Here is a 22,012-nt window from a genome sequence, read left to right as displayed (position 1 = left end):
CGGGCCACCACAAGCGATGCTCTCCTTGCTCTCTGCAAACTTATTTCCTGTGTACAGGACTCTTGGCTCAATTCTTGAGAAGGTAAAACTGCAGAAGGAGTTGTCTGAGACAGTATCCGCTTGCACACAATTGTAGTTTGCTTGAACTTTTGGATTTAACCCGACATAGCATGTACAGATAGCACTAGTTGGCGCTTAATACTTTTACGCGTTATATAGCATTTTAATCTTTAAAAATTAATATCTCGACTTCGACTAATTGGATTTTTGTTACTTTGGTCTTGTTTGACCATACAATTAAGTTCTCTTTTTCTAACCAGGTGTCTTTTTGTGTTGTGTTTTCACTGTTTTACTCTTTGAAGATTTGCACAAATACTTTACACATTGGATCTTGAGCTAAGCCTGACTGCTTTGTGCCGAGCTACCAGAGGATGAGCATAGGCTAATTTAGGGTGTGTATCTGACTTACCCTGACTGGGATTGTGGTTCCTGCTTGGACAGGGTGCATACATCTGCTAACAAGAAACCCAATTTCTAACAGTTTGCAAAATATAGTGTAATTCAGTGTATTTTTAATTTTTTAACATATTTCTTATTTTTCAATTTATTTAAAGTACCATGGTACTTCCCAGGAAGTACCGCCTTATTGTGTGCATTTTTTTAAAATATACAGAAGCTTATAACATAATTTCCCCTACTTATGAACACTTCAATAAAGTGGTAATAGAAAGGGACAAATATAAAACGTAATACTTACCTATGTCTAAGGGCATAATGCTGAACATAGTCTAAGTGTACTGAAAACAACATGGCTGCCTTTAATGTTTGTGACAACAATAATTAGACAATCACATAATGCCTTGTCATCACTATGTACCGTGGTAGTTTCCCAAAATGCTATGCATTTTTGCAAAACTACAGCTACAACAGGTATCACTAAGTTTGAATGCCTCATAACAAAAAAATACTTACCCTACTTACCTGTAGTACACAAAAGCATCATTTGCTCACCATAGTGTGTAACATTGCTAAATTACATCTAAATCCGTTTAGCTGCTTTTGCTCTGTGTCAAATAAAAAAGTTTAAGGAAAATGCATTGCTGAAAAATACTGTCTTGGAACTCTCCTTTTAGCTTTGCACCCCCTTGACCAATCACGTTGACATGTATAAAATACATAGGTCTGAAAAGTTTTGTAGAGATTCATCAAATGTGGAAAAAGTTATTAGTGAGCAAAATTCTGAGGCATCATATACCTGGCAATTCTAACTATAACTACAGAGAGGCTACCAGGGTGGAGGGAGTGGTGGTGGTGAGGGGGTTGTGGATGTGTGTGTGTGTGTGTGTGTGTGTACAAGAAGGTGCCTACAGTGTTGTTTTCTGACATTGATGTCCAGGCCCTAGTCAATGCACTCAGACCCGGCAAAGTGCATATATGATTGGCCAATCCCTGGTTGGTATATTTAACTTACATAGAAGGTGCTGGAATATGGTACAAAGTATACTCAGGGATAGTAAATTAAATGTCATCAGTGGACCGTAGCATCAATTGTGCCCCTACTGCTCTGACAGAGTGAAAATACGGCTTGAAGGGCGCAGCAGCAGCCTAGTTGGCCAGCTTTTAAAGTACCATCCCAACATGGCAGAATAATTTTTTCTGCCAGGTCAAAACCTTCCTTTTCAATATTTATAAGTCACCCCTAGGGAAGGCCTTAGTAGCCCACAAGGTAGGTGCTAAATATTAAAAAGAAGGCTATTTTCTTTTGTGATTTACATGTCCTGACTGGGAAAACTCAAAATTGTTGTCTTCACTGTACCAAGACCTGTGGCTCCATTGGCTAACATGACATTTTATTAGCCCATGCACTAAGTCCAACTTCCATTTGAAAACACAAAACACAGTACTCCAAGGTATCAAATTAATTGTTATTTTAAACCCAAATTAATGTTGAATCTGGATTTAAAGTAATTTTTAATGTAAAGCTGACTTTAGAAAGTCACCACCTTCTTGCCACAAAGTTCCAGAAGCTGTTTCTGATTGGCTACAGCAGTTGTCATCTGCTAAGAGGTGTGAAGCGTTTCCAGGAACAAGGAATAAAAGGTCTTATTGTGGGAGGAGCCTCTAGTCTCCAGCAGGCTAACTAGAGGGCTGTGGCCACAGATGGCCCAGCTTCAAAGAGGCTACAGTCTGGGGCAAATGTGAGTCACACCTTAGCTTGACTGCTCCTTTGTGTAGGTAAACAGGCTGTCATCTCTTTCAGATGATGAAAACCAGGTCCAAAACTGGTGTTTCAGGAGGGGTGGCTAAAAAGTGGACACACCTCAGGGCTGTGCCCAGCGCTCTGTCCCAGGGAAGAAGGGTCCTGACTTCTTGGGTTTGGGCAGAAAGATGCACTGTGGAATTATTTAGTACCAATCCAACAGGAAATGATGCAAACGTTGGTAGAGTTGGCCAGTGGGAATTGTAATGTTTCTTGCTTGTTGACTGTTGTAGTCCTAATAAATGTTTTACACTAGTTTTCCTGATAATTAAGCCTGACATCCCTGTTCCACAGTTACCCAGGGCTGAGCTAACATTTGATTTAAAAAGCTCTAAATGGCTCCATACGTTACTACTAGAGGTAGTGACACTCATCACACTACCAACCATTAAAAATAGGTGAATCACTTCATTGAAAATGCAGATGTAGGCTTTGGCTGGAAATTCTACAAATCGATCAATCACAGGTTTGCGGTATTTTAATGTAACTTCTTAATTCAGTGGTTTCCTGAAACTAACAGCTACACAATATAGTGAAGTTCAGCATTATAACACAACTAACAAGAGATAAAAAGGAACAATTTGTTCTTAACTAAAATTGCCTATACTCGTTGTTTACAAACAACACTGACCAAGGAGGCAGTCACTAAATTGAACTGAAGGGTTCTTTGCTTAGTACATACCCATGTTTTCAATGAAGTCCTTTTGTGTTTCTGTTGTTATGACTTGGTCTTGGGTGTAGACCTGCGCACTTCCAAAGTCTAAGAGTTTGAGCAGTTTGTGTTCAGTTACAATAGTGTTTTCAGATCTTATGTCCAGATGAAGAATACGGCTGGTATGAAGGAACTCCACTGCACTCAGCATTTGCCAAAGGTAGTCTCTGACTTCCAACTCGGAATAGGATGGTCTAGTAAAAAAAAAAGCAAAAAACACATTACAGGGGTACGAGTATACAGTTAAATATTGATGACATAGGTCACCATCCCAACAGTTCTATATTAAAAAAGTTCTGTTATTTTACTAAGTTTTCTTAACCCTTCTTCTTGCATCCTATTAGCGCTTGAGTCGAAGACTAAGTTGTAGGGAACCTCATATGAGAGTTACGCTATGAGTGAGAGGGGCATAAAGTCTCCCTACCCTGAGAAAGGAGGAGAGAATGCGGTTCAGTGGAGCACTGACTACAGTATAAAGACTCTACAGTAAGGAATGTGATATCGTACTCCGTGATGGGATCCTCCTGCAACATTTAATAATGGCTCCCTAAAATGTCATTTTGGCTGACCGCACAAGAGGTGTAAAAAGGCCTTGGGCCTCAAGTAGCCTTGAGTGAAGTAGGTACAAGGGTTAGACAATGAGGTAACTGAATGTGGCCTAAATGAGGCAATGGTGTCAATGACTAGGGAACGAGGGGTGGTAATGCAATTTTTCAGTACACAGGTGAAGAGTACAACCATCTGTTGAAATCTATTATTTCCAATATTTCATCATGCAGAACAGAGGAGAGCTAGTCAGTCAAGGGCGAGTGCATGCAGTCTTAGAAACCTCCAATAAAGAAAAATGTACCAATGGTAGAACGTCAGTTATGGCCAGCCACTTTAATTAATAAAATTTAATTGGAAAACTAAACAAATAAAATACCTTATTTTTCAACCTGTAGTCAGGCTTAATTGGAAAGGTTATGGCACCTCATTACAGATTTAGAAACCATAAACTGCAGGTGAAATTCACATTCAGTTTGCCTCTATCTTATGTATTTAAACTTGGAAATTGAAAGTCCCTCAAATACCAACTTCATATTGGACACCCAAGACACTTTGGTTGAATGCATATTGTTATCCACAGTTATTCTTGTTAACTCATTTGCCTAAAAATCCTTATTTTATGACAATCTGTTAGATATCCTTATGTAACATGAACCAATTTGTTTTCCATAAGGTGCATATATATATATATATATATATATATATATATATATATATATATATATATATATATATATATATGTGTGTGTGTATGTATATATATATATATATATATATATATAAATATATATATATATATATATATATATATATAGGATTGCCTGTACCCTCATTTGTTTTCTTTTTGGATATTCTATGTGCTTTTTTATGCAGCCTCATAATTTCTCTAAGGCTAAGAAACAGAATGATACTGAAAGAGATGTTTGTTCTTGTCACATCCTTCACACGTCTGAGTATCTTGGGGGAGTCAATGACCCAGGTTTGGTCAATCTACCACTCTGGTGGGTATGTATTTTATGACCTGCTGAAAGATCCACAGTTCATATTCAGATCTATGAACATTGCACTGGTGGAGGGATAGCTGTAGGAACTAAAAAGAAAAGTAGAGCAGACAGGAAGGATGATCCAAGTTTTGTACTTAAAAGTGTTTTTTGGAAACCAAGGTTCTTTTGCATGTCTCATTGAGTCATTCAAGAACTGTGCAATCAGTTTGGTGATCTGCCTAAAAAAGGGGTTCCAACGTTCGAGCAACCTTGCCACAGAGTCAAAGATTAGAATTTTTGCGATGTAGAGTGATAGGATGCCAGAACCCTTAGGCTTTGATTTATGAGTAAAGATGTCCTAGGTGATGACCCGTAAATTTATGTGGAGACTCATAAAGCATTCAGGATCCCTATTAGGTAATTTTGGGTGCTGGAATGATAAGATCACGGGGATGACTATAAAAAGAAGCTGTGACATGCAAAGTGGGGAGAAAAGGGGACTTATTTCACAGAGGCTGTAGGATCCACATTTTTTCTGATTTGTATAGTGCAAATCTTTATGTTACACAAAATATGATGTTGATGGTGAGAATGAGGTTGTCTTTTTGTTCCATGTGACACTGTGTAGTGTATGAGGGTAAAAGATATATTCATATGCTCAGTCAGCACAAGAATTTCTGGATGGCAGAAGAGGTGACGTTGCTTCTAGGGGTTTGAAGTTTTGTTCATTGATTGGAGTGTGTGATTTTAACCAACGTTTTTTCGCAGGATTACAGTAGGCATGTCGAGATTGTGCTTAAAATATTTTCCTTTCTAGCTGAGTTCCTCTCCATTTCCTTCCATTCCCTTCCACCCATGTTTATTCTGCATCTGGCTAAAGTGTTGTATTCTGCATTATATACAATTTTGAGTTAGAACAATAGAACGGTTATCTCATACTGCCAACTGGTCGCTCTTTATATTGACTTTGGCCTACAGTGATGTGTGTAATGCACAAAAAAACTAGTTAATTACCTTTGGTAATATTCTTTCTAGTGGATACTCTATCTAACCGCAGATTCCTAACCTTATGAATATCACCAGGCACCAGACTGAATCTGGGATTCTCAAAAGAAGTGCCCCTGCGTGCCAGTAGGTGGTGGTGTGTGAAACCACATCCACCTTGTTAAACTCTGGAACTGACAATTGGAGAGGCATAATGGCACCATCCATGCATGCGTATGTCAGTTTCTTTCATAGCTTACACACACCCTCATACATTGAGCCCATCATTGAGCCCATCAGCTACTTGTAAGAACCAGTGAGCAAATTGCTGAACTGGGACCTTCAGAGATAGAAAGCAGTCCATCCCACAGAACAAGGAGAAGAGAGGTTGGTTGAGGAGAAGTTGTGGAGAAGTGTGGCTCAATGGTTAGAGCGGCAGACCCTGAAGCAGAGATCTGGCTCAAGACCAGGGTTCAAGTCCCGCTTCGGCAGTCTTGGGCTCAATTCCCCTTGACCAGATAATTCTCGCCTCGGTGCCTAATCTAATTCATGGGTCCCACTCTGCAACTCTGGGCAATAGCTTGCTTAATCTCCACAACAGCCCCAACAGCGCTTGGATGCCTGGCTTCACCCTGGGGGTGCTCATGAGTGGGTGCCTCACAGGGAAAAGCCAGGAGGGGTTCCATAGCAGTATGAGTACAGCGCCTCGAGACCCTAACGGGTGAGTAGTGCGCTATACAAGTGCTAATTTACATTTTTTTTTTTACAGAGGTTGGCAAGTAATCTAAAATTAGATACGGTATCCACCAGAAAGAGTGCTACTGAAAGTAATTAACTTGTTCTTCTGATGTATACTTCTAAACACAGATTCGTCACCTTGTAAATAGATACCAAAATAGTACCTCACTAGATGGTGTGGCTACGGAATGGCTCTGACTAAAATGGCCTCAGGGACCAAACAGCAAAATGCCCATCACAGCAGACCTGACTGTCAAGGCAATAGTGCTTTGTGAATATGTGAACTGATGCCCACGTAGCTGTCTGCAAGATATCAAGGGCAGGCACTCTGCATGCTGAGGCAGTGGTAGCAGCTTTAGCCATGGTGGAACAGGCGTCTGGAATTTGTTTCTTGGCCAATAAGCAGCTGAATGTAATGCAGAAGACCATTCACCTTGACAGGGTCCTTTTGTGAACTCATCAAACAACAACAAAATGGAGATGGCTACCAACGCACGGGAGGTTCGGAAACAAAGTCCTGGTCCTGTGTATACGACTCCCGACAAACATCTAAATCAAAAAGATATACACAGTTCCATTGACAAGGTATGTCTCTAAAGATCACAGGTTGCTGGAAGTCAAAATTATTTGAAGCAAGAGCCCTCACTCACCATTCGGTGACATGCTTCATCATAGGGCTATGCTCCTCGTCAGGCCGGCACTGCAATGCCTGACGGGCGCCACGGGGGGGCTCTTTGCCAGAGATCTTCTGCAAATGGTAGACAGCCGGTTAAATAGAATACTTGATCTAGGATTGGTATGAAAAAAGCAGTTAAAAATGACTAGAGGTAAAACGTAATTTATTAGGATGTCTGACCTCTGGCATGATTAAAAACAGGAGTCGGGGAGAAAATAAAACAATGTCTAAACTCCCCCCCCAAAAAAGAACAAAAAAAAGTGTAAGTAATAATCACTAAGTTTTGTGAATGCACCATGTTACACCATTTTTTCCCAAAACTTTCCTTGAGCAAAAACACACTATGCGTGATTACTCTGGCTAATTTGGAGAAAATATTTATTCCCTACTATTTTTAAAGTTCTCAAGGTCCAAATGTTTGTGACCTCAATTACATGTCAATTTGTTACACAAATGGTCCACATGGGGGCTTTGTAGCCATGACTTCCACGCCAATAGTTTCTTAAGGAACCCTTCATACCAGTACGGAATGTACATTTAGGGCCTTATTTATACTTTTTGGTGCAAAACTGCACTAAGGCAGTTTTGCCCCAAAAAGTTTTGCACCGGCTTGCACCATATTTTAGCACCAGCTGGGCACCATATTTATGGAATGGTGCAAGCCGGTGCAAAGGGTAGGCTAGCTTAAAAAAAAATGACGTTAGGCAGTTTTGAGTCAAAATAAATTATTCTGACCAGATTAGCATCATTTTTTGACGCTAAGGGGCATATTTATACTCTGTTTGCACTGAATTAGCGTCATTTTTTAAAATTCTAATTCAGTGCAAAACTAACTCCATATTTATACTTTGGTGCTAGACCCGTCTAGCACCATATTTATGGAGTTAAAGTCATTTTTTGGAAGTGGAAACCTACCTTGCCTTAATGAGATGCAAGGTAGGCGTTCCCGTGCAAAAACATGACTCTATGGCCTTAACACCATATTTATACTCCCATGTAAAAATGGTGCAAGGGAGGGAGGAGGGGTCAAAAAATGGGGCAAAGCTTGCTTTGCCCCATTTTTTAAGACCTGGGTCTGGGCAGGCCTTAGGGGACCTGTGGCCCTATTTCCATGGTGGAACACCATGGAATGAGCCCTGAGGTGCCCTACCTAGGCCCTAGGGGCACCCCCACCCACACTAGAGGGACTGCGAGGATGGGGGACCCCATCCCAGGTAAGTACAGGTAAGTGCATTTTATTTTTGAAAGTGCCATAGGGGGCCCTGAAATGGGTCCCTATACATGGCACAGGGTGCAATGGCCATGCCCAGGGGACCCCGGTCCTCTGTGCTGGCCACTAGGGTGGTGGGCATGACTCCTGCCTTTTCTAAGGCAGGAGTCATGTGGCATGGTAGGTTTAGCACCATAACATTATGCTAATCTGGTTAGAGTCATTTTTTTTACTCTAACCTGCCTAAAGCCATTTTCTGGTGCTAAACCCTCTTCTTCTATACTGCCAGCTCCACCCGACTAAAGTCATTTTTTTTAAACTCTAGCCTTCCCTTTGCACCGGCTTGCACCATTCCATAAATATGGTGCCCGGGTGGTGCACAGAAATGGTGCAAGCCGGTGCTAAACTTTTTGGTGCTAAACTGAGTTAGTGCAGTTTTGCAGCAAAAAGTATAAATAAGGGCCAATATTTTGTAAGTTTGCGCCACTTTTGCGTCATAAAATGACGTTAATGCAGTGCAAAAAAAGTTTAAATCAGGGCCTTGGTGCTAGATGGGTCTAGCACCAAAGTATAAATATGGAGTTAGTTTTGCACCGAATTAGAGTTAAAAAAAATGACACTAATTTGGTGCAAACAGAGTATAAATATGCCGCAGAGTATAAATATGCCCCTAAATATGGCGTTAAGGCCATAGAGTCATTTTTTGCACGGGAACACCTACCTTGCATCTCATTAAGGCAAAGTTGGTCTCCACTTTCAAAAAATGACTTTAACTCCATAAATTTGGTGCTAGAGGGGTCTAGCACCAAAGTATAAATATGGAGTTAGTTTTGCACCGAATTAGAGTTAAAAAAAATGACACTAATTCGGTGCAAACAGAGTATAAATATGCCCCTTAATGTATTTATTTATCATTTAAACAAATGATTATTTAGCAAAAACAAGGCGCTCCTATATGGTGACAGCGCAGCGAAAAGTGATATAGTGAATCAATAGTGCACTGTTGCTATATACAAAATTATATACATGTGACTGATAGGGATAGTAAGATGTTATTTACAACATTGGTGTTACGAGTGTCGATATCCATAATTAATTTAAAAAACAGTCCACATTTCTAAATTGTGGACGTTTTGACCAACAACATAGCCAAATGAATTAGAAATGGGTAATCATCAGGACAGAGGATAGAAGGAGACACCAAATATATCGTGGCAATAGTCCTTGAATATCCAGGCGTTAACTACACCTTTTCATATATCAGTCAGCCTAATGGAGCATATGAACAGCTGCAGTGGTGGGAGTCAGACTAAGTAAATTTTAGACGGAGGACGAATCCATCTCTCAACCACGCTGCAATGATGAAGTATCGCCTGATATCATAACAATGCCATCCCATGGATCTGTATTCTTGTTGAGAAGCGCGTCGTGACGGAATGAACTAAAAGCCTGCAGCACAAAACGGAAGGAGGATAAATAGGTACCCCGAGGGCACATAACGTGCACAAGGTTGGAGCCACGCATCTTGCCAATCGATGCTGTTCAGGAATGTAATCGGGAAGTAGTAAGAAAGCCCGCCATCGGCAAAGACCTTATAGAGCAAAGGGAAGCCTCACATTAAAAATAACTATCTTTACAGAAAAATCATTCTTATATTTGCTGAAAATGTAATAATCTATTAAAAAGTAAAAAGTTAAGAAATCCTTCCTCTAGTAGTAATATGTCATTACAGACAGCATGTTACCATGTCTCAGAGGGACCTAACCCACCTCGACAAGTCTTTTAAAGATCTCTACTAGTCTTTGGCGTATGTTGTAGTATTTGGATTGTGAACAAAGAAATATATGTGCACCTTTTTCTCTTATGAATCATGCCTCACAAAATCATTTAAGTATATACATCCATCAAAATGGTTCAAGCAGGAAGAAGAAACGAGTTTACATGAAAAACACCTTTCTCGAAAAGAAGAAGATGAAAAGAAGTGGGGTTCCTGTGAATACAAGTTTCCAGAGAAAACACAGGGAAAACAACACCTGTTAATTTTCTCTGGCAAAGACGGAATAAAAAGCATAAATAGGCAATCCGTTCGTAAAAACAGTCAAGTGTATGCTCGGGAAATGTCGATTTTTACTCAGTCATGTGTATACTGGGAACATGTCCATCTTTACTCAGTAGAGGTCACAACATTCATATGCAAGCAGCCTGTCTCCAATACTCAAGGGTGTTCAGGCAATGTGCCACTGTTTTGCATTTGCCGATCCAATATAGCTCCCTTCTGGAGAGAAGACTGGCATTGTCTCCTCCTGGGGTCCAAGTTTAACTTGCTCAATCACTTGCCATTTTAGATCGTAACTATTATGCTGCTGTCTTCAACAGTGCTCAACCACTGGCGCTCGTACTGTGCCACACTTTATTCTGGTTCTATGCTGCAGAATTCTGCACGTGACCCTTTGTGTCGTCTCTCTAATATCGGTGAGTTTGCACGGGCACCAATTGAATAAATTATATCCTGTGTGTTGCAATTAATAAAGTCAATTAGAGTAATATCAACATTAGTATGGGTGAATATATTAGTATTCTGACCAAATTAACATGCCACACAATGGCTGCGTTTGAAGTGTCCCACTATTGCTGGGCGTCCCCATATTGTATTTAGGGTAGTTCTGAGCAGTTGAGGTAGTGCAGCCCTAATCAGGGCATCCTTTAAGTTCCTTACCCATTTAAAATACAGGCAGGACAGGCAAGAAAGGCTGGGGTCATATAACAGACCCTTAAGGGCAGAAGGAAGAGGCAGTGGCAGTACAACCATACATGCCAACAGGCCTGATTCAGGCAGGAGACTCCCGATGTGTTTAAGCACAAAAGGGCTTTATTTTATCTGTTCCTTGCCTAAAATCTCCTCTTCTTTAATGTAAGTCAATGGGGGAAATCAATTGCCTAGTTTGTTTTCAAAATCTCCTTAAGTTCAAAATAGTGGCAAGTATGGTACATTGGTTCACGGAGCACAGGAGGAATGCGGTTGAAGTATAGACTTGGATAACAGAAGGGATGAGGAAGATGGGCTGGTCCAGCAAACTGACCTTACAGGGCAGGCATTAAGGGCTGCAGAAGTACAATACACCACACAATGTAAGTGGAATGGCAGTGCAGCACAACATACCATGGAAGACAATAGGGAAGGACAAGGCCATGCACATCGACAACAGAGGTCAGGGGGGAAAGAGGCAAGGGCAACAAGCTGATCATACAGGACAGAGAGGAGGGACAGTTGCAGCATAACAGACCTTGAAGGGCAGTAGGGAGGGGGCAGGGGCATGACAACAGACCCAACAAGGCAGGAGGGAAGAAAGGGAATATGGGCCTGCACATCAAAAACAGAGGACAGGGCAGTAGCAGCAAGCTGACCATGGAAGGCAGGTGAGATGGGCACTGGAAGTACAACACACCATGAAGGGCAACAGTGAGACAATAATGGAGTGCACACAGACAATGGAGGGAAGGTGGGAGGAAGTTAGGGGGAGCCCGCTGACTATACTGGGCAGGTGGGAGGGGGCTGTGGCAGCAGAAGACCATGCATGGCAAGCGGGAGGTCTTAGTGGCAGCCCAATATCCATAGTGGGCAAGGAGGAGGGGTATGGGCATGCAAAAAGGACCATGGAGGACAGAAAGGAACGGTTAGGGACTGCACACGGAAAAGAAAGGGCAGGGGAAGGGACTTCACAACAGACCAAGCATGGCAGGCAGGAGGAGCAGTTGCAGCACAACAGAGCGTGGGAGGAAAATGGGAGTGGCAGAAAAAGGGATCATGGGGGACAGGAGGGAGGGGATGGGGCATGGAACTCAGACAGCCATGGTGGAGGGTGCAGCCATCTGACCATGTTAGGCAGGCAAGAGGGGCAGTGGCAGGTCCATGGAACATGCTGGGCTAAAAAGGAGGGAGCAGGGACATGCACACAGACATCTGAGGGAGGGGGGGGAGGAGGGGAGGGGCAGCAAGCTAAGCACAGAGGATAAGCAGGAGGACAATGATGGGGCACAGAATTGGGCAACAGAGGGCAGGAGGAGTGGGCAGGGACATCAAGCTAAATTGAGGGCATTGACAGCACATCGGACCATGGAGGGCAGGAGGGACGGGCTGCTGGGTACATGGACGCAGCCAACAGAGTGTAGGGAGGAAGTGGATGGGGCACTAAACTAATTGTTAAGGGCAGGTGGGAAGGGCAGTGGCAGAACAACAGCTTCACAGGGCTGCAGAAAGCAAACAGAGGCATGGACTTGGACAATGGATGGCAAGAAGGAGGGGGCAGGAGCAGCAAGTTTAGTTGGGGGCAGCACAATGCCAGGCCAGGCCCTGGGTGCCACCCTGCCCCCACAATGTGCATTGTAATGGGCATCTTACTTAACATTTGGAAAACAAAAAACCTGTAAATTCAATGAAATATCAATGGTTACACTGACATTATAGTAAGAACATTAATAAACCTTAGAAATCACTAAACAAAGGTTACAGGGACTTTATAGTTAGGTTCAGATTTTACTCGCACAAAACAATAGAAATTCAGATTTTATAGTTAGAGTTATTTCAAGTAACTATAACTCGTGCCCTAAGGAAACTATACCTCGTACCCTCTCCATGCACCACTAATTACCCAAGATATTATATCACTCATGACATCTTCTATGACATCATTGATAATATCACTGTAACCTCTGCAGTAAAATTATTGATGAGAAAACTCTGCATGGTTATAGCTACCTTAGGGCACGAGGTATAGTTACTTGAGATAAGTATAACTATAACAGGTGAATTTCTGTTGTTTTGTATACTTAAAATGTGAACCTAACTATAACGTCCCTGTAAGTTTTGGTATTTTAAGTGAATTGTTATGTTTTATCAATCCTATTTCCTAACTATAACATCCCTGTAACCGCTGTTTTTTTTTAGTGATATATATATATATACTCACCACCGATTGATGCAGACTCCTTAAGCTTGCTACAATTTGATTTATTTCCATGTGCAAAATGCTGTGACGGATATCGGCCGCCATTGACAGCTTTGATCACACATATCACACATATATATATACTACATCACTTACAGCATGTGAAATCATAGCATTCATAACAACACTTATAACTTCTTGAATTACATTATTTGTTGCAACACAGTGAAGGGTAAAGTGGTGAGGAATAGTTAGTGTTATCTGTTTAGCAATCTGAAAAGTGTGTGTAAGGAGGTCCGCTGTGTCATACAGTGTAGTACAGTGGCACAGAGTGGATGAGCAAGAGTGGAGTAGACTAGCGTGGCACATAGTGTAGTAAAGTGTTGTAGAGTGGAGTTGCATACATTGGAGTAGAGGGTCAGACAGTGGAGCCGTGTAAAGCGGAGTACAGTGCAACGGCGTAGAGTGCAATAAAGTGTATTAAAGTGGAGTTTAGTGGAGTGGAGCACATTGGAGTGGGGTAGTGTAAAGTGGAGTAAGATGTCATGAAGTGGAGTGGCTTTTTGTAGACTATAGTGACTTGGAGTGCAGTAGATTGGAGTGGCAGAGCATACAGTGAAGTGTAAAAAATTGGAGTACTGTGTTGTACAGTAGAGTGTAGTGGGAAGTCGTACACTATTTGAAAGTGATGTACACTACAGCAAAGAAGAGTGACATACCGTCTAGTAGAGTGGTGTACAGTGGAGTTTTGTAGGGTGTGGTACACTAGATAGACGTACAATGTTATAGAGTACAATATCATTGAGTGGAGTAGAGTGGAATGGCATACAGTAGAGTAGTGGAGTACTGTGTCAGAGAAGATTGGAGTAAAGTGGGGTGCAGTGGCATACAAACAATTAATATACAGAGTTGTATAGGGAACTAGAGTATTGTAGAGTAGACTAGAGTGCTGGACATTGGCATACAGTATATTACAGTGTTGTACAGTGGCGCAAAGGGGTATAGACAGGAGTAAAGTGTTGGAGAGTGGCATACAGCGTAGCAGAGTGTTGTAGAGGGGAGTTGCATAGAGTACAGTAGTGTGTGAAACAGTGGAGCTTTGTAGAGTGGATTGTTGTATCATGGCGCAGAGTGAGGTAAAGTCTCATACAGTGGAGCAGAGTCGAGTGGATCGGTGTAATGTAGTCTGGAGTAGAGTACATTAGAGTGTATTTGTGTGCCCTAGAATACAGTGTCATGGAGTGGAGTGTACTGGCATAGCGTAGGTCATCAACGGTTATAAATTGGAGTGTGGTCAGGAACAGTGGAGTGGAATGCGTGTATCAAAAAGCGTTATAAAGTGGAACAGAGTGATGTACATTGGAGTGTATAGGCACAGAGTAGAGAATAGAGTTGGACAGTGAAGTGTACTGAGATAGGGAGTTCTAGAACTTTGTGGAGTGTCATTAAGTGTGGTAGACTTTTATAGCGTAAAGGTATATAGAGTGGAGGAGAGTGTCATAGAATGGAGGGGTGTAGAGTGGAGTACGTAGCGTGAAAGTGGAGTAGCACACAGTGTACAGTAGAAAATTGTACAGTGGAGTGTAGAAGAGGTTATGGCGTAGAGGGGAATAGTGTAGAATGGAGTGCCATACACTGAAGAGACATAGAGTGAAGTTTTATACAGTGTAATAGCGTATAGTTGATTGCTGTATAGTGGAGTTGTGTACAGTGTGATAGCATAGAATGAAGTGGCTTAGAGCAGAGTATTTTAGAGTGGAGTGGCGTAGAGCAGAGTGGTGTGCAGTGGAGTGGTACAGAGTGTAACAGTGTATAGTCGAGTAGTCTACAGTAGAATGCCATGTAATGGAGTGGTGTAGAAAAGGAGTGGCATACAGTGGTGTGGGGGAGAGTGTGATGGCATACAGTGGAGTGGCGTACATTGGAGTATGGTCCAATTGAATAGCATTGAATGAAGTGGCTTAGAGTGGAGTGCCATACAGCGGAGTGGCGTAGAGTGGAGTAGTGTATAGTAGAGTGGCATACAGTGGAATAGTGTAGAGTGGAGTGTTGGAGGGTGGACAGGCATACATCGGAATAGAGTGGAATGGCATACAGCAGAATGGCATATAGTGGAACAGCATATAGTGGAGTAGCATCCATTGGCATGGAGTACAGTGGAGTGATATTGACTGGGATGGCATGCAGTGTAATGGCGCAGAGTAGAATGGATTTTCGTGCAGTGGAGAGGTGAAGAGTGGAGTGGCGTAAAGTGGAATACTGTATGGTGTATTGGCTACAGTGGTGTGGCATATGGATGTATGTGATATTTAGCAGCAATGTAGATTCTGGTGTGCAGAGTAATGCAAAAAAGTGAATTGCACTGCCTTGCATTTCTCCAGATTTACCAATCAATCAGGGCCATAGATATATCTTTTTTCTTTTTTTTTTTTTTAAATAAGTTTACACCCGTGTGTGGCAGCAGTTTCACAAGATTTTGTGAAATTCCATGGAAGTACTGCAGTGACAAGCCACTAAGTTTAAATGTCTTATAACTTTAAAAAAAACACTTAACCTTCTTAGCTATAGTGATCAAAAAGCATCATGTCTTCACCATAATGTATAATTCTGCCACATTTCATGTAAATCAATACAGCTGTGTTTGTGTTCCGTCAATGGAAATAGAATTGGTGGAAAAACACACGTTGGGACACGCCCTTTTATCTTTGACACTCCCTTAAGGATTCACCACAAAAATGTAGAAAATGCTATAGATCTGGAAAGTTTTGTGGTGATTCTTAAACAGGTGAAAAGGTATTAGGGAGCTAATATCCGAGGAATTCCTGTGTTTAGGAATATTAACTATAAATACAGAGTGGCAATCAGATTTAATGCTATTTCTTTTGTTTTATCAATTGTATTTGTTATATATTTGCTTATTGGTTTACATAATCATGTGAACATAAATGTGTCTTCTAGTTATTCATGTAGTAATTCTGAAACTTTACATTGCAGTCTAGTTTATTTTTTGGGTTCCCTTATTACATTTAGTATGATTGTGTTGCACATGAAGCCCAAAGGGAATGCAAGCCAATCAATGTTGTTATAAAAATTAAAAATTATAAAAATTAAGGTCCAGACCCAGGACCAGTTTTTCTTGCGCCCCCCCACCTCCACCTAACAACACCATGGGTGCACTGTATTTACAATACGGCGCACCAAGGTGCATGTTAGGGCAACAGCATCAACATTTTTGATGCTACTGTGATGCTTTGCTGCATTAGTGTCCAAAATGTTGATGCTAGTGCAGCAATGTGTGAGGAGGCCCATTGATTTCAATGGGTGCATCCTTTTAACTCCTGCTTTGAGCAAGCGTTAAAAATGACGCCAAAAATGGAGCATTGTTGCAGGCCTCCTAATGCCAGAACGCCTCCCCTGCATACATTATGCCTGGCACAGGCATATTGTGGCACAAGATGTCACAAAGTGGCAGAGGGAATGCATTGCGCCACTTTGTAAATATGGCACTGCAATATTTGCCTTGTTGTGCCTCATTAGTGTCAAAACAATTTACACTAATGTGGCACAAGGAGGTGCTAAGGCCTTGTAAATCTGGCCCTAAGATCATTATTACCTTTCCTAATGACCAATTATCATGCCCTCCATGTAGTAGTTTGTGTAGCTCACTGCTAGGTCACTTTTCCATTTTGTTGCACAAGGATACACAAGGAAGAGGGTTTTTGTTTGGCTTGTTGGTTATAGTTTTATTTTGTGAGCCAGAGAGCATGCAATAAACTTTATGTAGAGTAAGATGTATACTTGTTTATAGATTTCCAGTACCATGTGACCATAAATGGGAATTTAGTTGTTCATGTAGTAAATCTGAAACTTTACATAAGCAGTCTAGTTTTTTCTGCGGGATTCCTTGATACTTTAAGTGGGATTGTACTACATATGAAGGTCTAAGTGAATGAAAGGCAATCCCTGTTATTGGTATAAAAAATTTAGATTATTATTTTTTTCCTAGGGGCCAATTACCATGTCTCCCAAATAGTATTTTTGTGCCTCACTGCTAGGGCAATTTTTCAAAATGTTTTTTGTTTGGCTTGTTGGGTCACTTTTATTTCGTGAGCCAGAGAGAATGTAAAAACCCTATGCAGATTAAAATATATTCTGTTATTTATGTATTTGTTTATAGGTTTCCATTAGCAGATGTCCATAAATGGGTCTTTCAGTTGTTCATATAGTAAATATGAAACTTCAGATATGCAGTCTAGGTTATTTTTTGGGCTTCTTGCTACGTTTAGTAGTATTGTGCTACACGATATCACTAAATTAAAAAAACATATAACTTAAGAAAAAACGTACTCTACTTATCGGCAGTACCTAAATAATCATCTGAGCACCCTAATATCTAATGCTGCCAAATTTCAGCAAAATCTGGCTGGCCATTTTGGCGCTGTGCAATAAAAAAAGGCTATGTCAAATGCACTGGATTTCAAGCCCATTTGGGGACTCCCCTTTTTCTTTGCACCCCCTTGACCAAACGTGGCAAAACTTTCAGCACTCGGACAATGAAACAGGGAAGCAGGCCTTCAAAGTTTCACGGGCTTTCTTCAAACGGGTGCAAAGTTAAGGACATAAATCCCAATCTCTGGTCACCCTAACTACAAAGTGGCTAATATATTATATTATTTATATATATATATATATGTATATATATATATATATATATATATACACATATATATGTATAGATATATAAACATATCTTTCTTATAAATATTACAAAGAAGATGATGCCCATTTTCAATTAGCAACTCTTTTAGCGTATAATGTGCAGATGGAATAGTGTTCTGTTGGAAGTTATGGTGGAACCCTAATGGCTTTTAATCTTGTTTTTGTGTTGAAGAGCTGTGGATTGGCGATCTAACACTCAAGAAGAACAAGCAAGACTATTATATCTGACTTTATCAGCACAGTAGACTGGTGGGGGTGTCAAAAAAGTTTTCTTCCTATGTTAATTGCCATAGAGTTAGACACGACTAAAGCCTGAACCGCTTTATGGAATTACACCACATTTGGCAGAAAGGTAGCTTCTCGTCTGCAGATCACCCTTTTTGTTATTTGGTGTAATCCGTTCAGTAGTTTAAGAGATCCTAAATGAAATCCAAATTTGTATATCTAGACGCATGAATACTTCACGAATACTCCCGTTCTTGTGCTGAGATTTGATTGGCTGTCAACACGTCCACCAGGAAGTGTTCAAAGCCATTTTGGAATTTTAGCCTCAGCTGAGTCCCAAGAAAAAAAGATAAAAGAAAAGGGGCAGAGTACACGTGGGAAAACTGGTCTGACTGCAGAAGCCCCCTCACTTTTTGCCCCGATTTTCCCTTATACTGGTGTTTTTCTGACTCTGATGGTGCCTTGGGCACTGCTAAACAGTCCCAAGGCCTGTGCTCTGATTAAAATGGTATATGCAAATTAATCTAATTGTAATTTTCAGTACCATCCTACCTATACGTCCCTAGCATATGGTAGGGCATGTAGGTTTAGGGGCTCCAGTATAGGTAGACGACCACTCATAGGTGCACTGCTGTGGTGCCCAGTGTCATTGTAAAAGCAGGCCAGCCTTGCTGACCTTCTTTTAAGTTAAAGGCCACCCCAAATTCGACTTTGGAATGAAAAGTACTTTCCTAAGCTACCTTATTTTTACATAAAAGTCACAACTAAGATATATCATAAGTGCCCCCAGGTTTAGGTGCAGTGTAACTATAAGCATAGACTTTATAAAAGATGTTTTATAAGCCCTTTTGAGGGAAAAATAGGCAAGTTAGTTTTCCCTATAGTATTGACTGGGCTCCATAGGCTAATATAGAGAGACTTTATTTTAAAATAATAAAGTCTTATTTTCCATAGGAAGGAGCTAAATATGGCAAGTTTAGTATGAACTTAAAAGTTATAAGAAATGCAACAACTTGCCACTGTTGAACATAATATCATTTTGATGGGGAAGGAGCATTAAAACTCTTGCTAAAAGTTACCAACTTCAGACCTGTAGTGATGTTCTCTGATTGGTCATCCTCTGGCAGCCTGAGCCAGGCTGCCTTGATGAGGTGTGAAGTGGCCTGGGCTGAAAAATAGGGAGCATCTGGTGAGAGGAGATCTGCCTTACCAGATGGTAGAACAGGATGGGGGGAGAGCAGCCAAACTGCACTTCAAAGGGGGGAAGGACATTAGGGACAGCAACATGACCTCCCTCATTTCCTGCAGCCCCAGACAACCAGGTGCCCCATGATTAGATTAAGAGGGAGCTGGAAAGGGGTGTGTTAAGAGAAACTTAGCCACCTCAGTGGGTGGGCTCAGCCAGATCTAAACTCTAAGACTGAATTTTTGCCATCTTACATTTTGGAGGAATGTTGCTCCCTGGGGTTGATTTTTACCACACTTCCCAGGAAGTGGTCACTCAAGAGGGTGGTGGCATGCACGTGATTGAACAGGAGCACTCTCTGCTTTCTACCCGAGGAGCAAGGATGAATATGGCAGTGCTGCACCCCACTTCAGATCCCTATTGAAACAAGAGAAGAAGAAGGACTGCCCTGCTGGCATGCACCTGGACATCGGATACTGCACTCAGAAAGACTGCACCAGCTGCACACTTTGGACTTCATCGAGAAAAGGACTTTGGCTTATTTCTACAACCTCATGAAGGGACTCCCTGTAAGTTACAGGTAGAAAAGAGCAGACCAGAGTCCCCTGCATCAAGCCCTGAAATAATAGCCCACCTGACCAGTTGCCAGTGGTCATTTTAGGATTTGAACCAGGTGCATTCTGGGAGTTGGAGTCCTCAACCCCAGGAGCAACTCAGAGCTTCTGGAAACTTGGGATGAGTTGTGGATACCTGAAGGACCTTAAAAGCACTTCTGGAAGAAGATCCAGAAGTTTGGAGAAGTTTGGAGCAACTTTGGAATAAAGCTCCATAAGTGGACCGACGCATCATCGTGAGCCAAGCAGGCTAACGTCGACCGCAAATCGGCCTGCCTTGCAGGTCTGTCCCGCTGAAAAGATCCGGAGCCCAAGACTTCCAGGATTTGACCGGGGGCTTGTGGAAGGGCAATCTGATATTACATCAAAATTAGCTTGCTGAGGAGGGTCATCCGTGTTTGGGAAGAAAAACTCCAGAAACGTTTCTAAGTCCAAAGGTAAAAGTTTGACAGAGGTTTCCCACGCAGGGTATCTGAGGAGGGCTCCATCGAGGTCGGCTTCAATTTTCAACTTGTCCCCAGATGAAGATTTCCATCCCGAAAAAGTTTCTAAGTCTAAATGTAGAAAACTTGACCGAGCCCTCCCGTGCAGCGTATCCGAAGTGGGCTCCAGCGAAGTCGGCCTCAACTTGTGACTTTGTCCCAGTCGAGGAAAAATCATCAACAAAATGACTTAGTGTGAAGGTAAAACTTTAGCCGAGGCCTCCCGCTCAGTGTAGCCGAGCAGGGCTCCATTGCGGTCGGCCTCAACTTTTGACTTTGCCCCGGTCGAGTGCAGTAGCACTTATGATTTCTTTAATCTTTAAAATGTCATATCTCCGGTTCCCTTTATTGGATTATTGTCATTTTGGTGTCATTTTAACCCCTTCGCTGTCAGGCCATTTCCCCCTCAGGTGCCAAGCCTTTTTTTGGCTGTTTGGGGCAGTTAGCGCTTAGGCCCTAATAACTGTTTGTCCACATAAGCTACCCATGCCAAATTTGGGTCCTTGTTTTCCAACATCTTAAGGACTCTAGAGGTACCCAGACTTTGACCAAGAAATTAGCCAAAATACAGCAAAGATTTATTTTTTTGAAAACAATTGGAAAAAAGGGCTGCAGAAGAAGGTTTGTGTTTTTTTGCCTGAAAATGGCATCAACAAAGGGTTTGCATTGCTAAAATAACCATCTTCCCAGCTTTCAGGAACAGGCAGACTTCAATCAGAAAACACAATTTTTCAACACAATTTTTTACTGAGACATACCCCATTTTTACTATTTTTTGTGCTTTCAGCCTGTTTCCTGTTAGTGACAGAAATGGGTGTGACACCAATGGTGGATCCCAGAAAGCTAAACATTTCTGAAAAGTAGACAAAATTCTGTATTCATCAAGGGGTACTTTGTGTAGATCTACTAGGGTTTCCTACAGAAAATAACAGCTGAAATAAAAAAATATTGAAATTGAGGTAAACTAAAAAGCCATTTTTCTCCACGTTTTACTCCGTAACTTTTTCCTGCGATGTCATATCTTTGAATGCAATATACCGTTACGTCTGCTGGACTTTTCTGGTTGCGGGGATATTTAGGGCTTGTAGGTTCATCACTAACCCTAGGCACCCAGAGCCAATAAATGAGCTGCACCTTGCAATGGGTGTTAATTTTATACCGGGTAGACAGCAAGTCGTTTGCTGAAATATAAAGAGTGAAACATAGGTAACAAGAAAACCTTTGTATTTCCAAAATAGGCACAAGATAAGGTGTTGAGAAGCAGGGGTTATTTGCACATCTCTGAATTCCGGGATGCCCATACTAGCATATGAATTGCAGGGCATTTCTCAAATAGACGTCTTTTTTACACATTTTCTTACATTTAGAAGGAAAAAATGTACAGAAAAACAAGGCGCAATAACACTTATTTTGCTATTCTGTGCTCCCCCAAGTTTCCCGATAAAAATGGTACCTCACTTGCGTGGGTAGGCCTAATGCTCGCGACAGGAAACGCAACATGGACACATCACATTTTTACATTGAAATCTGACGTGTTTTTTGCAAAGTGCCTAGCTGTAGATTTTGGCCTCTAGCTCAGCCTAGGGAAACCTACCAAACCTGCGCATTTTTAAAAACTAGACATGTAGGGGAATCCAAGATGGGGTGACTTGTGGGGCTCTCACCAGGTTCTGTTACCCAGAATCCTTTGCAAACCTCAAAATTTGGCCAAAAAACACTTGGTCACAG

The 22,012-nt window shown here is 41.5% G+C and overlaps 1 protein-coding gene across 1 annotated transcript in view; it reads right to left on the bottom strand.

Moving 5' to 3' along the window:
• The window catches only part of OBSCN (obscurin, cytoskeletal calmodulin and titin-interacting RhoGEF), a 1,961,032-nt gene that overhangs the window by 151,725 nt on the left and 1,787,295 nt on the right, over positions 1–22,012 (bottom strand). The window contains exon 122 of the mRNA XM_069211034.1: positions 2,943–3,166. Coding sequence (XP_069067135.1) covers positions 2,943–3,166 — 224 coding nt within the window. The remainder of the gene's footprint in view (positions 1–2,942; positions 3,167–22,012) is intronic.

The sequence above is a fragment of the Pleurodeles waltl genome, chromosome 10, assembly GCF_031143425.1.
Source record: "Pleurodeles waltl isolate 20211129_DDA chromosome 10, aPleWal1.hap1.20221129, whole genome shotgun sequence".
In the NCBI taxonomy this organism is placed as follows: Eukaryota; Metazoa; Chordata; class Amphibia; order Caudata; family Salamandridae; genus Pleurodeles; species Pleurodeles waltl.
The sequence above is the reverse complement of the archived record's forward strand: the minus strand, read 5'-3'. Positions and strand labels throughout refer to the sequence as shown.